The sequence below is a fragment of the Podarcis melisellensis genome (genome assembly GCF_964234715.1).
Source record: "Podarcis melisellensis genome assembly, chromosome: 6".
In the NCBI taxonomy this organism is placed as follows: domain Eukaryota; kingdom Metazoa; phylum Chordata; class Lepidosauria; order Squamata; family Lacertidae; genus Podarcis; species Podarcis melisellensis.
Window position 1 is genome coordinate 27,430,740 of NC_138538.1, and position 16,366 is coordinate 27,447,105.

At 43.6% G+C, this 16,366-nt stretch overlaps 1 protein-coding gene across 3 annotated transcripts in view; it reads left to right on the plus strand.

Moving 5' to 3' along the window:
• Positions 1-16,366, plus strand: part of DLGAP4 (DLG associated protein 4) — a 340,702-nt gene that overhangs the window by 221,442 nt on the left and 102,894 nt on the right. For all 3 annotated transcript variants that reach the window (XM_081916721.1, XM_081916723.1, XM_081916722.1), the window contains one exon: positions 9,618-10,667. In XM_081916721.1, coding sequence (XP_081772847.1) covers positions 9,714-10,667 — 954 coding nt within the window. In that variant the 5' untranslated portion in view covers positions 9,618-9,713. The remainder of the gene's footprint in view (positions 1-9,617; positions 10,668-16,366) is intronic.

Consider the following 16,366-nt stretch of genomic DNA (forward strand, 5'->3'; position numbering starts at 1 on the left):
ACTAATACATTAAAAGCTGGATTTATCTTCTAGCTTAAAAGGATGGGTTCCTGGTGGCATAACTTTAGGAAGGCCCACACATAACCTGCATTCATGTGAACAATTTCATTTCCTGATGGATCCACCACTCGAAATGTCCTTATTTCATTGCCAGTCAAAGATCTGGCAACAATTTTGAGCATCATCCTAGAGAAAACATCTTTCAAGAGACTTCACAGAAAGTCATTTGAAAGAGTACCTATTGAATTGTTCCCTGTTTCAAATTCAGCATCTTCTGTAATCCTTTATTAGCAGCTAGGGGATATATGTGATAAGCACACATGTATTGTTGGGTGATTGAACCAAAGAATGGAGGAACAAAACTAAATTGCCACAAAGCTTCAGACGTTTACAGAAGTTGTGTTTAATACTGAAACAGGGCAAGGAGGAGAGCCCACCTGCCCACAAACTGCATAAAACAGAAAAGTACCTTTTTGGCACAAGGTTTAGTGAATCTGGAGGTGGTGGGGTTCTGTAACAAAGAGATGAGGTTTGCTTGCAAAGATTAGAATAGATTTTGATAGAGTTATTTTTAGCCTTGGAGTGTTCCAAAACACTTACACCCCACCCAAGAGCCAAAGTGAAAGGTGATGTAAGCCCATCTTTCTTCCCCAGTGGCAAGACTCCTTCTTCACACTTATTGTGTGAGGTTGTTGGAGAAGCCAAAACATGCATGCTGGGAAACCAGGAGAAAGTGAAAATTGAATGGGAGAGAGTATTTTAGCTCACAGCTTAACACTTTCCTGTAGGCTACTTCTCTTGATATGCTCCTGTTGCCTGGGTCATCAGTATACCAGTGAAGGCAATTTTAACTTGTTTCGCTGTCCTTCGCCCTCTGTGACAAAGGGACTGCACAGAATCCAGAGGTGATGTGCAAAAGTGTGTGCAGACAATGTGCTAGGTATGTCTCAGCTCAAGTTAAAACGTTCTGCAGAAACCAGTAGGAAATATTTTCCTTGGCTGTATGTCTCAAGCCAAAAGAAAACAACAACAGAGTACAGGTCCACCTTCCTGCACAAAGAAAAATCATGAGAATACTTATCTTTGATGGGGTAGTTTTCTACATACTCTGGCTACTGGCCATGTTGGCTGGGGCTGATGGGATATGTAGTCCAATAACACCTGGAGAGCAACATATTAGCCACCCCCGACCTGCTGCCTGAAGTGGTGCAGTCCAACAAAGTTTCACCACTTAGCATATAAATTGGCCCAGAGATTAGAAACTAGTCAGTAAGCATTGAATGGCTGAAGACAGGTGTAGGTGCTCATGCAGACCAACAGCTAACACTGGTTTTACTTGATTGTGGTAAGCCAGGAGCAGTGAAGGGAAACATCTTTGATTCAGTTCCCATTTAAAGGCAAATCCAACTGATTGGCACTTTACAAAACAATGTGCAAACTAAAACACAACCGTCCTTAGGAATCCTCACTACTTGAATTTTGCAATGCAGTTCTCCAACCAAGTATTCTGTACGAAAAGGCATACTAGGGGAAAGTGTGCATAAAAATACATGTTAGTGAAAACAACATACAAAAAATGAAATATTAAAGGATATTGGTTTGCAGAAATAGGCACGTTGGGCAAAATTGCATACAAAAATGTGCATATAAGCACAAATCTGTACAAAAGTGCTGATGAGCTTTCATGATGACTTTTTTTAAAAAATCACAAACTGATGTGGAAATATGGAGAATTAAATATTGGGAGAATGAGAAACTGAGGAAACAAAACTGACAGACTTGCCCGTCAGTAGCCAGGAGTAGCTAACCAGTGGCCTTGCCTGGACTATTTCAGATTAATCAGTAGTCCTCCATATGTTCTTGGACTCCAACTCCCATCAGCCCCAGTTTGCATGATCAATGGCCAATGATGGGTGTTGTAGCCCAATAACACCTGGAACCACCACATGTTAAGCATTCTGGCACTTATTGCTGTTATATCAATGAAGAAAATAAGGGTTTTTCTGAATGACCTCTTCTCTGAAATTGGAAAGCTATTCTTGTGAATTATAAATGACTTTCCCAGTGAAATGTGGAAAGACATACAAGAGCATTAAATAAAAACCCACAATTTCCCAGATTATTAAATGCTTTAACTGGGCATTTATCCTCTGTTTTGTTTTGGGGTTTTTTGCCATTCTCAATTACTTAGAAAAGAAATTCTGTTATGCAAAAAGTCCAGGGTTAATCTGTGCCTTCTCCATTTTAAAACCAACAACAACCTTAAGTATCCAGATTGGAAAGGATAATCTGCCAAAGATCTCAAGGTCCTAACCCCTCACCCCCACCCTGGGAATGTTATAAAACACTGCCATTTGCAAGTGATGCTATACTGCTTAAGGGGGAAAAACTGAAGGGCTTTTGAACCTGTATGCTCAAATAAACCTAAGAGGCTTGTAACTGCTAGCCAGAACTTTGACAGCAGTAGTGTGGCACTCAAGAGGTGAAAGGGGGCTGTGAAAAGGAGGATATGGAACCTGAATTTGCCAAGTCATAAGAAACCCCATATGGGCACTGGGGAACCTCCAGCCCATGGGCCAAATGTGGCCCACCAGCATTGAGCCTGTGAGACCATTCCCTCCAAACCATGCCCACCTACCCCAGGTTCAATTCCCCAGCATCTCCAGGTACAGCAGAGAGGGGGCCCTGTTTGAAACTCCCACCCCTATAATCTAGGGAGAGTTGCAGTCAGTCCATGTAGACAGTAGTGAGCTAGATGGACCAATGATATGACTCAGTAAAAGGCAGCTTCCTGTGTAAGCAGCAATAAATGAGTTAATTGCTGCTGTGCCAAGGCACTTTTTTATTTTCAAACTATAAAAGGACAAGAACAGGAAGATACAGCTCATTTTGCACGCAGAGAACAGCTTCTTATGTTACAAAGAGGCTATGAGAACTACTCCTCCCCTTGTGGGCTTCTTTGTAGCGTCTGAGATATTCCCTGCCTCCGTGCACATTTCACCACACTGGGCAGGGAGAGGTCCAATTTGGACATACTGTATTTTTTGCTCTATAAGACTCACTTTTCCCCTCCTAAAAAGTAAGGCGAAATGCGTGTGCGTCTTATGGAGCGAATGCAGGCTGCTCAGCTATCACAGAAGCCAGAACATCAAGAGGGATTGCTGCTTTCACTGCGCAGCAATCCCTCTTGCTGCTCTGGCTTCTGAGATTCAGAATATATTTTTTCTTGTTTTCCTCCTCCAAAAACTAGGTGCGTCTTATGGTCTGTGGCGTCTTATAGAGCGAAAAATACGGTACATTAAGAAAAAGTAAGGCAAAACACAAGCTCTTTCAGCTTCTGTCCTACATTAAAGCAGGGTGTCTGCTAGCATCTTTTTCACTGCTGCAGAGTTGAGGCTGTCATGCATTAATGCACATTTGTTGCTTCCCGAAACAGTGGAAGAATATGCAGCGCAGCGCTCCCCAAAGTACTGTAATATCCTGCTACATAAGACAAGCTCGTACGCTGGCCATCTCAATGATCCGTCCAGCTCAGCATTTTGTCTACCCACACAGACCACATTAGGTGGCTGATGTCTCAAGGAAGTTTGCAAGCAGTGCAATGGAGCAATGTTGACCCCCTGTTGCTAACACTCAACATCTAGCAGTCAGAAGTAATGGCTCTGAAAATGGATGATTTCACTAATAGATTTGCCCTCCATGTAGTTATCAAAGCCAGTAGTCCAACTATTTCACACCCAGGTCTCAACTGTAAGCCTGCAGCATGGAAACTACTTCAGTATTTTATTTTTACTATCTATGTCCGTATTTCCTCTTTTTAATAATCCCTCTCTTCTTCCCTCCCCATTCTTAATTTTTAAAAGCATTTTTTAATAGAAAACAGCACAGCACTTCTTAGGACAGGATATATTCTATTGTGGGATATTATGTGCCAGTTGAACACTAAAGATTTACACTTCTAAAACTGAAAGCAAAAGTTACCGTATTTATGCTAGTTGAGAAACAACATGACCAGTAACAATTCCAGAAGTGCGCTGCTGTTGCTCTCTACGAAGACTTAATTTTGTGTGCATTTGTGTGTGTGTGTGTGTAATATCACCTATCCTCCAAGGAGCTCAAGGGGGTGTACATAGTTCTCTCTTTCTCCAGTGTATCCTCACAACAACCCAGTGAGGTAGGTTGAGTTGAGAAATAGTGATTGGCCTAAGGTCACCCAGTGAACTTTATGTGTGTACAGTGGTACCTCTGGTAGCGAACGGGATCCGTTCTGGAGCCCCATTCGCAACATGAGCAGAACGCAACCCGCATCTGCTCATGCGCTGGTTGCAATTTGCCATTTCTTCGCATGCGCGTGACATCATTTTGCGCGTCTGCACATGTCCGAGTGGTGAAACTCAGAAGTAACCCTTTCCGGTACATTCCCGGGTCACTGCGGGACATATCCTGAAAAAATGTAACATGAAGCAGACGTAACAAGAGGTATGACTGTATGGCAATTTGAACCCTTGCTCCTAGATCTTTTAAAATGCCATCGTTGTACCCTCTGATTCTGATCTTAAGGATGGCCTGTTACACATCACCACAATAGAGGAAATGTGCCACCAAGAAAGAGTCCGCAAATCTACGTAACATTTTCATATGCCAGTTAATTCCTATATAGAAAGAGGCAAATTTGTAATTAATTACTATACTTCAGTTGGCAGTGCAATACATCTCACCATTGTGGAGAAGACTGTAACCAAGTGACCTCTGTGCCCGCTCCCAGGTTAAGTATTGGAGGACCCTCCTGCTTTCCAGAGAGCCAGTGTGGTGTAGTGGTTAAGAGCAATAGACCCGTAATCTGGGGAATCGGGTTCGCGTCTCCGCTCCTCCACATGCAGCTGCTGGGTGACCTTGGGCTAGTCACACTTCTCTGAAGTCTCTCAGCCCCACTCACCTCACAGAGTGTTTGTTGTGGGAGAGGAAGGGAAAGGAGATTGTTAGCCGCTTTGAGACTCCTTCGGGTAGTGATAAAGCGGGATATCAAATCCAAACTCTTCTTCTTCTTCTCTTCTAATGGTTCTTTTATCTTTAAACTGGATCTGGACTGGAGAGCCCTGAAAACTAAGCATGCCTTCAAGCAGAGGACTGTCCTCTGTAAAGTAGGACACAGGGCCACCTTGCTGGTGCTCAGGCTTTGAGTGTCATCACTTATGTGGCCGTAACAAGACCACCCACCCAACAGGGAGGTATCAACACAGAAGGCCAGGGCAGGGGAGAACAGGAAGCCCAGAACAGCCCAGTGAGCCATCAGTGACGATGGCTAATTGCTGGGGAAGTTAGGGAGATAGGGATGGCATGGCTGGAATCCTGACAGCAGCACTGCAATGTTTTCTTGCTGGTCCTACTTGCTCCCGATAAAAGGAAAACAACAAACCCCAAGCCCTCTGTTTCAAAGCTTACAGCCTGACATTTCTGTTGCATTCCTGACACAGCGCCTCTTGAGTACTGGACTTGGCTGCTTAAGACTGTGTACTTCACCTCATGCTGATCAAAGTTTCTGCTTCTGTTTATTATAGATTTCTGGTGTGTGTATGTGCATGTTTTCCCCCGCCCTCCCCATCGCCCTTTCCTCAAGTGTGTGTGTGATTCATGCCTTTGGGGAAGCTCAATTCAGAGGCAGCTGCTGCTTCTCAGTGGGGCTCCAGCCATGCGGCTCAGTTTGACAGGCACCCACAGATCTTAAGCCTTTGGCCAAGGTCAAGTCACCTACTGAGCCAAGGACTCAAGAATAGACAAGATGCCAGCTAAAGATCCCCCAATCTGCAGCGTGCTACTGGCTCTCTGCCAGCTCTGTCTCATTAGCCCCACTTTAATGGCTGCTTGCTTAGTTTGCAGAGTTCTTTGCCTGCTCCGTGAGGAAAACACTTGGTCGATTTTGGAAGCATGATATGGCTGAAAGGAGAGAAATAGGCAAAGTGCTTTTCCTATGAGTTTTGCCTTCCCACCCCAAAACATCCCCCCAACAGAGAGCTGGACTGCTTGACAGTCTAGCTGAATTATACTTTTGCAAAGAGAAAAACATTAGCCAAGTGCCCTATATTATTATTATTATTATTATTATTATTATTATTATTATTATTATATTTAATTTTCACCTTTTACATGTATAAAATATCATAAAAACAGCTAGAAATAGTCGGTACAAAAAATAACTGAAACTAAATTTAGAAACCAATGCAAAATGAACGTCTAAGGCAGAGACTTTTCCACCTAGCAGGAAAGTCTTTCCAAAACAAAAATGGCTTGAGTTGTTTCTGGAAAATACAGAGAATGTGTAGCTATTGTAACTCAACATATAAGCCTATTTATGTGTAAACTAACGCTTATCATAATTAACACCTATTGAGATTTCTCCAAATTAATCCCAGGTGGTGTGGGAGAGAGAGAGAGCGCCACAGCAGCAGTCCCTGCCTCCAACTGGGAATCCCACTACCATTAACTTGAAGGTCTGTCTAGAGCAAGAATGGCCAATGTGATGGTCTCCAGATGTCATTGGACTACAGCTCCCATTATCCCTGTTGATTGGTCATGCTGGCTGGGACTGATGGGAGTTGTAGTCCAACAACATTGAGACAGCACCCTAGTATATAGGCACCATGGTGTAGTGGTTAAGAACGGTGGACTCGTAATCTGGTGAACCAGGTTCGATTCCCCGCTCCTCCACATGCAGCTGCTGGGTGACCTTGGGCCAGTCACACTTCTCTGAAGCCTCTCAGCCTTACTCACCTCACAGGGTGTTTGTTGTGGGGGAGGAAGGGAAAGGAGAATGTTAGCCACTTTGAGACTCCTTCGGGTAGTGATAAAGCGGGATATCAAATCCAAGCTCTTCTTCTTCTTCTTCTCTTCACGTACAGCTTCACATGCATAGATTTTATGGAGAAATTCAAATGAATGTATGTATGTTAGGGCAGGGGTGTAGCATGGGGGCTTCCGGGGCTATTGCCCCAGGTGCATTGGGAAGGGGCACGCTGCTCATGTTGCCCCCCCTGAGCCAGCCCTGCACTGCTTTGTGAGGCTGGGATCTGATCAGATCCCAGGCTCGCAAAGTGGTTTGGGGAGGGCGGCATAAAAAGGCTGGGATCCAGGGCCCATGGCTGTTGTGTTCTTCTCATGCACCCTCACCTAGCTGCTTTGGGAGGAGTGTTTCCATGGCATGGCTCAAATCTTTCAAATGGCAGCTCTTAAAAGGAATAGCACCGAAATAGTGACCTCCTCCAGTTGCAAGCCTTAGACTATTTTACAGGGTTGCAAGTTGTGTGGACCTGATGAATGAATGAATGAACTTTATTACGGTCACAGACCAGGATAAAAAAACAACAACATATATGTCTAGAACCAGGCAAATGTTTTGTAAGATATGCTTACAAAACATCACAGGTCATGACAAGCCAAAGCCTAGTCCCCATGAGCAATGACCTGGCCTGATAGCAGCCAAAAGATTCCATCAGCAAAGCAGAATGAGACATCTTGTCACTCTTTTCAGGTGAGGAGGGGTCGCTAAAGAAGGCAAGCAGTGAATCTGGTCACAATCTGCTTGGACGTTCTTCTACCCAGCAAGCTCCATGGAAAGGAACACAATGCTTTTGCACATCTGTTATTTCTCCTAATGAGGCTTGTTGAGGAAAGGAACATCCTGGTTAATTGTGCCTTCTATCAGGTAGTGGGAGGCATGGAATGGCTTTTGATACTGTGTGAAGAATAGGCTTTCCACCTGTGGCATGTAGAGGAGTGCGTAAAGCATATGCCTTATCCTACATCGGGACATTAAAACTTGAGATCCTGTAAACCAGCCAAGCCTGACCAGATGGCCCATCAATATCATTTCCCACTTCTAATGATGGTGGCCCAAATACCTAGCAATTCGAAAGAAAGCAGGCATGAAAATGCAATAATGCACCTGCCTACCCCAGCTATTTCTGCAAGGATGAAAGCATCTCTTTGCTCTGGGGTAGGAGCTAATTGCTTGCAGCAATCAGGAAGGAAGATTTGATGGCTATTATCTTAGCATGAATAGCTGCAAATGCTCTTACTAATGTGGGATTGTGTGCAGAGGACTCTGTGTTCCTCCTCTCCTATATACATATTTATGGGCAGATCCATATGGATGTTCCAGAGCACAGAAGCATGACTGATGCTCCTGAATTGTCCTTGACCTTTCTGCTTGTCCAATTAGCTTTGCTGAGGGGGTGGGGGGAGACGGAATCATGGCCCATTGCTATGCTGCCCCAACTGCCTACACCCTTCAAGTCGCTTGCATCTTCTCTCGGCGACTTCCTCATTCACAGCCTTATCATTGCAATCGCAGGGAGCTGGAGAGTGCCTCGCAGCTGCTTGCTTCTAAACTCTGAAGTGCCTCATGCACAATAGCATGATGAGGAATGGAAAAGGAGCCAAGCCAAAGCCCTTGGCAAGCCGGGATTTGTAAGGGAGGAAAAGAATAAAAGAATAACGTTGCCTTTCATATATTTCCGCAAGCACTTATCAAGTCATAGCTCTTTCATGCTCCAGTAGTTCCGACTGTGATATGAGGCTAGATCCATCCTCATAAAACTCATAGGCAACATTATCGGGAACAAATTCATAAGGGAAGGGAAGAAAGTTACTTGATCCCTTTATACATGTTTTTCTTACAGCTTGATTCTTGGATCTAAGCTTGTTTAGTCCCATTGATTTCAGTTAGATTAAATCAGCTTAAATCTTAGTGCTTCTGGTTTAATTGGGTATGAATCAGGCTACTGAAATCCTTCTTGCACCTCTAACCCAAACTGGCTCTTAATATTGATCTCTGAGGTTTCCTTTAAAGAATGATTAATCTATGGGTTTTCCAAGTGATTCTAGAGCTCTCTCCCATTTATAAAGTTGGGGGTAAAGTGACTGAATGAAGAGTGCATAGATTTTTCACTCATTTGGATCTATGACTTCATATGCCCTCAAGCAAGCGGCAAGATATTTTGAAATTCCCAGCTAATTAGAATGAGTTGATGGTGCTAGATGAGAACAACTGGAAACATATTTCATGGGAGTCAGCTTAATAGGCTGGGAGATCTACAGATTCATCTATGAAACCAAGCAGATTTTCTTCTCAGATTGTGAGAGGAGAGGAATAATCAAAAGAGAGCAATTTAAACCTATTCTGCTTTGACTGTCCCAGTTTATATGTATCCTGGATGCCATAATGTCCATTTGATCTGCCAATGTTGTTTATGTTTACATCTGGGACCTGTTAAACAATGGTGCAACATGAAGTACACCTTCTTCGGGATTCCAGCCATTCTGGCCCCCTCCAGCCATGGTTTTCTGCCTGACACCCCCTAAAACAGCCAATAGGTATGCTATAGGCACTGAGCATGCTCAGTGTTGTTGTTTTTTTAGTTCTCCTCCCACCTTATCCTTTTTCTGTTTATTTATTTTTAACTTCTGCAAAGCTTGGGGTTCCTCTCAAGCCTACAGATGCCTGTCTCTTGTACGCTGGTGCACATTTTGGCTACATAAACAAGAACACTTCTGCCTAAACATTGGAAAGAAAGCATGTTCCATCAGTGACAACCTGTCTGTTTGTCTTTCTTTGACTCTAGGGCAATCTCCCAAAGGAGAGAGCGTGACCAAGGAACAGAGCTGAACTATCCACAACACCATCCTCCAGAAGCAATGCTCTAGGAAACCTTTGCACCATGAAGGGGTTAGGAGATAACAGAAGCCGCCATCTCTCTGATAACCTGGACTCCCCCCAAGAGTCTCTTTATGCCACCCAAGACAGGAATCCCTATCTCCTCAGCCCCACAGACTCCTACACAATGGACCCTCGATTCCCCACGCCCAACTCTCTCCACAGCGATTGCCTCCTTCCACTTAACAACCAGATTTCCAACAGCAGCACATTTCCACGGATCCATTACAACTCTCACTTTGAAGTGCCCGATGAGAATCCCTTTCCAAGCCATGCCCAAGCCACCAAGATCAACAGGCTCCCTGCCAACCTCCTGGACCAGTTTGAGAAGCAGCTGCCTGTCCACAGAGATGGCTTCAGCACCCTCCAGTTCCAGAGAACCTCTGACGCCAAACACCGGAGCGAGAGCCCCGGGAGGATCCGGCACTTGGTTCACTCGGTCCAAAAGCTTTTTGCCAAGTCCCAATCCCTGGAAGGTGCGTCCAAAGGCAGCATGAATGGCAAGAAAGGCACTGAGGACTCAAAGCAGAACCGCAGGAGCAAAAGTAAGGACCGGGCAAAAACCACCGAGACGAAACGCAGGACCAGATCCAACATATCGGGCTGGTGGAGCTCAGATGACAATCTAGACAGCGATACCTGCAACTATCGCAACCCTATGGGCCTCATGACCCTAGGCAGACAACCTGACCACAGCCAGCCTAGGTACTTCATGCATGCTTACAACACCATCAGCGAACATATGCTGAAATCCTCCAAGAGCAATAATGACCTCAAGGTCACCCCTTGTGCCAACATTCCCATCAGCAGCGAGTCCAACTACATCAAGAGAGGCTCCTGGTCCACGCTCACACTCAGCCATGCACGGGAAATGTGCCAAAAGGCTTCCGCTACCATCGATAGAGCTTTGCTGAAATCCAAGTCCTGCCATCAAGATTTAGCCTATCAGTACTTGCAGGTGGGTGCTGTGCTCATTGCATGAATGTTTCATAAAGGGCACTCTGATTCACTGTGGCCAGCGGTCTGGTTTGCAGGGAAGTAGCAGGGTTGCAGCAAAATAAATAATTCATTCTGTGTTTCCATCCATTCAAGCCACCCTACCCTATTTTTGCATGGTCACAAATAGAGCTTGATGGGAAAGTTACAATGGAGGCTTTCCTATTCAGGTTAGACTCGTGAAGAAATATTCTAGTCTGAACTCCCCAGTTATGACAAAAGTAATAACTCAGGGTCCCTTCAGACTGTCGGTATCTTGCAAGACAGATTCAAGTCCATACCAGAAAGTTAGATTTGCACATTTAAAGTGTGCACCATAAAGGACTACACAAGGTGGATAATTATTTAGGTAATGTAGAGATATGCCTGGACAAGATCTGAACAGCTTGCTCTCCTTAGGTGGGGAAAAGCATCCCATTAAGACTTTTGCTCGCCACTTATAAAGCCCACTATCAGCTATTCTCTCTTACATAAGGGACTCCACTAAACTCATCCAATCATTTTGACCATTTTAGCATTCTTACAGTCAGAGTCACTGAAGGGTTAGATGCAATCCTGTGAACTCATTTGGACGAACACCGTGAGAGTATAAAATACAGAAGTTTAAAATCAAGCAAGGGACCATGTTATCCTTGGCTGCTCTCAGACATTTCACTGATTAGAAAGGGGCAAATTTTCTTCTGTGTTAATAAAAATATACGTAGGAACTGTGCTTGATCTGAAGAAGAAAAAGTTCTGTGTCTTTACCCTATCAAATTTGTGTTCTCTTAAGGGAGGCCTATTTCTCAGTCTAAGAGACAATGAACCTGTGGCAACTGGAAATAACTCCCTAGAACATCTCCATTAACTTTGTCTGTCAGTGTGATTTTATTGCAGTTTCAGTGTCTGAAACTGTGTTAAATAACAAGACAGAAGTAGATGACAGGGAGAAAACGTTTAACAAGCCTCTGAAGCCTTTTTCTACCAAAGATATTGGAGCAGTTATTTGTACCTATAGAATCCCTTATGGACCTTTGACACGAGGCACACAAAGTTTCTTACCAAGTTACATGCATGTTACTTGACATTTCCCCCCCCCCAATTCCAGTGAAAAATTATTTATTAAAAATCAAAAGGCCATGATTCATGATGAGAGTGTCCTCACCCGCATACACATACAGTGGTACCTCAGGTTACATACGCTTCAGGTTACATACGCATCAGGTAACAGACTCCCCTAACCCAGAAGTAGTGCTACAGGTTAAGAACTTTGCTTCAGGATGAGAAAAGAAATTGTGCAGCAGCGGCGCGGTGGCAGCAGGAGGCCCCATTAGCTAAAGTGGTGCTTCAGGTTAAGAACAGTTTCAGGTTAAGTACGGAATTCCGGAATGAATTAAGTACTTAGCCTGAGGTACCACTGTAGTTGGAAAGGTTTTGGGGTGTTTTTTTTACTTATCAGGGATCAGTTGTGGGAAAGGAATAAAAGGAATCATCTTTATGAACACAAAAGCATTATTTGAATAAAGTACTAGGTGTCATAAGATACACACCTATAGAGTTCGGGCAACTCCCCGTTTCCGAGGGGCTTGCATTCCAGGTCAAAGCATGTTTCATAAACCCACCCAACACCATCACACCCTGCTCCCATTACACCCATTCCGCTCCCATTCTTCCCTCTTCTGAATACAAAAGGATCTGTGCAGCAGTGGTCATGCATCAGGTGGACTCTCCTAAAATGGTTGCCATCTGTAATACAAAAATGTTGACTGAATGTTGTCCTTGAGACATAAAAGCACATTATTGACATTATATTGTAAAAAGCTGCCCTGGACATAAGTTAACCCAGCTTTTGTTCCTAAATGGTTGAGTTGAGTTCCCCCTCCTGTGGTTCTTGCAAATAAAAATTAGGGAGAGACTTTACTCAATTGAAGACCTACTTAGAAAAGTACCTTCATTTGTATTTTCTATTCCATTTGTGTCAAAACATTACAATTATAGGCAAGTGCAGAAAACTCCCAACTGATTGACATTAAATGAAAGATATAAGCAGGATATCAAAGCTGCTTAAAAATAATTCAACAGAAGCCCTGTGCACCTCCTCACTCTGCCCTGCTACTGACATCAATTGGCCAGATCCTTGAAGTGTGAAATAAGTTCCTTATTTCTCAATGGCCCTTGTTTCCTTTCCTGTGAGACGTGCTTGAATAACATACCATAATTGGATCTTGCATATGAGTTTGTCTTGGAAGAAAAGGCTTCTGATCCAAATGCATTGATGCTAAATTGGATAATTCCGGGTGTGATTCCAGTTTCTGCAGATCCTGAGTCCCCTCTCCCTCCCAAAAAAAGCCACTATACTTAGTTATGTTATATTGGGCATCAGTATGAAGCAGCTCAGGAGCCCGTCTCATTCTCCAACACAATTAAGTCATACAAGACACAAAGCTAAGTGCAATTAACAGTCACTGTTTAAATGACAGCAGAGCATGGGTGAGGAGAGGAGAGGTTTAACTCTTTCTCTCCATTTTCCAAACCCACCATTGCGTTTCAAGGGAAACTCCCAAATCACACTTGTGGAGTCTTCTGAATTGCATATAGCAGCTTCAGAGTGGAATTTTTTGTTAGGATTGTGCTAGGGAGGGAAAGAGTTAAGCTTCCTTTCCTCATCTCCCACAATCCAGAGGCAGCTCAGGTTTCCCTTTGCTGCTATTTACATAACAAAATCCATGTGCCTCTTAATTGCATTAAAGCAATACATATTATGTATAGTTAGGAAACTAACCTCTTAAGCCAGTGCTACGCAGCCCAACAATCCCTGTTTCATACAGTATAGGAGAGTTTCATGCATCCCTAAACCCCAATCAGCATCTGCTTCAATACAGGCACACATTTATGACAGGATCACAGCAGCTATGGATGTTGCCTCTATTTATTGCTGTGATTATTGCTGTTGCTGTTTGAATGGAAATTGGATCTCTGATATGATAACTTCAATTCACCAATGGACAACGGGGCTCCCTAAAATACTGCCCCCCCCCAAAAAAAATCAGTGGCTTATTTTAGTTCAATGTGAGTTTGACACACTGTTAAGGTATTGGGTGGAAGTATCTGTGATAAGGCAGAGGGTGTCAGGTGGTTTTATTCTGCCTTCCCCAAGCTACAAGAAGTGCAAAAAAGACTTTGCAGAATTGGTTTCCTTTAAAAGAGACTCCGGGCATGTTTGGAGCCAAGGATTTGGGCATCAAGAGGTCTACCCTCCTTATTCCTTGATGTACGGGATCAGCAGCTTGCAAGCAGAGGGAGTCTACTGCTGGCCTGATCTCTGCTGTTCTCCAGCACCACCACTGAAGATGGCCAGAGAGTATACTGCAGTTTCAGTTGAGCAGGAGCTCATGACCAGAGGAGCTAATAGGATACCATTGGCTTATCTGGGCCTGCCTCCTTAGTCCCGGCTGCTTATAGTAGCTTTGCGACTATTACTAGGCTTCAAAATACTATGAGCTGTAAGTACACAAGCCTAAATTCACACACACACACACTCACCCCTTCACTGCCAATATATTCATTTTTTCCAAGACACTTATCTAAAGCTTTTGTCCTTTAAGAAAAACCTTTGAATTCCAATCATCCGAGCAGATCCTTGATTACAGTGAATTGGCCTATTCGTATGAATGATTCTTCTCAACCCACCTTGCTCCAGGGAGATGTTATTGCTTACAAACATAACTTGATCATTACCATATATTTCCCAAGCCCTCCAGCTTTGTTGCCTCACCAGCTTTTGTGATTTTTGCACTTTGCTGAACTCTTTCAAATGTTTGACACATGAGAATCTTAGCTTTTGTACTGAGAGGCACATTTCTATCTTCCATGGGTTTATCTTTGGGTTAGTCAGCACAATCCTTTAAAATATGACTGAGCTATCGTTTTCCTTTGCATTGCCCTTATGGGAATCCTTCATAGCACGATAAGCAGTCCCTGTGGAATGAATTGTGGGTGGGGTACATTATCCGTTTCGGGGACATGAAAATGAGAATGCACATCCTTTATAGTAGGCAGGTTTTTAAAAAATGGAATAAATTAATGTGATTCCTCCACCTATAATCTAAATTGGCACAGTCCCAGGAATACTGTACCATGTTATTACCATGTGGTTTTTGAGGGGCATTTGTTTTACGCAGAGCTGCATTGTTATAGAACCCTTATAGAAAGTCACATCTAGCAAATCTAGATGGTAAAGCTGAAAAAGCATTGAAACAATAGTGATGAGAAGACTCTTATTATTAATAATATTAATATTAGTATTATTAATCACTTCCCATGAAATTACCTCAAAGCGATTAATGATTTTAAAAGCCCCAGATTCAACTAACCCATCGTGCCAGCAGAAGCCAACACTAGAGCTCACACTAGTGCAATGGGTTCCCCCCCCCATGTCCCCTGTTCCTCCCCCAAATCCTCTCTGAAAGGTCAAGTGATCCCACCACCCCACAGAACAATGAACAGGCAGAGAAGAGGAAGAATCATTCTGTCTGGGAAACAGAACAGAAGGATCAGAAGAGTGCAGGATTGAACTCCTCCCATTAAGAATTAAAATGACTTAAGAAGATAAGAGCCCTGAAGGATCAGACCCATTGCCTATCTAGTCCAGCATTCTCTTTCCAGTAGTGCTCTATGGAAAGGCTACTAGCAGGAGAAGCATGCAACGTCCTTAACTTACTATTGTTTCCCAGTAACTGGTAATTCACAGCACAGTTGTCTACGTTTCTATGCGGAGATAAGCTCCCTTGAGTCCAGAAGGATTTCCTCCCAGGGAACTGAAGCTTCTAAGCCTGGACATCCTCCAAGTTTGGATACTGTGGGTTAAAATGGGCACAGAGAGAGGTCATGCCCTCTGTTGACTAATCATCTCTACCAAGGACATGCACAAAAACAAAGTAGGCGCATTGACTTTGTGTCTGTTCTTACATTTTACGTTGCTTTTAAATTTGTTTCCACTCTAGAAGCTGGGGAAACAGTGCAGTGACTGAAATGACCTAACCTTGCCTCACAAGAGACTTCTGTGCCCTGAGCAGTCAGCTGGAAACCACTAGACAGGAGCACAGTGCCACAGTTGTGCATTTCAGGGTTATTGATTAAAACTAGAAATGGATATGATGAGGAGCATTGCTGAGATCAAGGCTTAGAGCTCGGCCTCCCCATTCCAGAGGTCAATGGGGTTTTAAGTTTTGCAAACGTAATAGGTTCAAAACTATGAACCAGGTCTTGCAGGCTTATTGCAGCGGTATGAAAAATTCAAGATAAAAATATCCAAATCTATACTTGCCCCCTATTTGCCCTGGGTGGATAAGCTTCTTCTACCTTTCCCCGTGCAGTCATATAGAATAGAAACTTTCAAAGTGGAAGCTGTGTGTGTGTGTTTTAAGTATATTTGCAGCTGGGAAAATAATCGTGGAACAATGGTCTCTGTGGGAAATGTGGGATTTGCTTCAATTCAATATAGAAAAAGAGAACTGAGGATTTATGAAATCTTCATTCGACGATTTCTAGGCTTAGCTTAAAGTGCTAGGTTTCAAAGAGCTGTGCAGAAACTGCCACTGGTGTGAGCTGGACTGGGAGAAAGTGGCAGCACATGGGCAGGGAAGAGAAAGGGACCAACACTCCTCAGGAAGAGGAAAGACT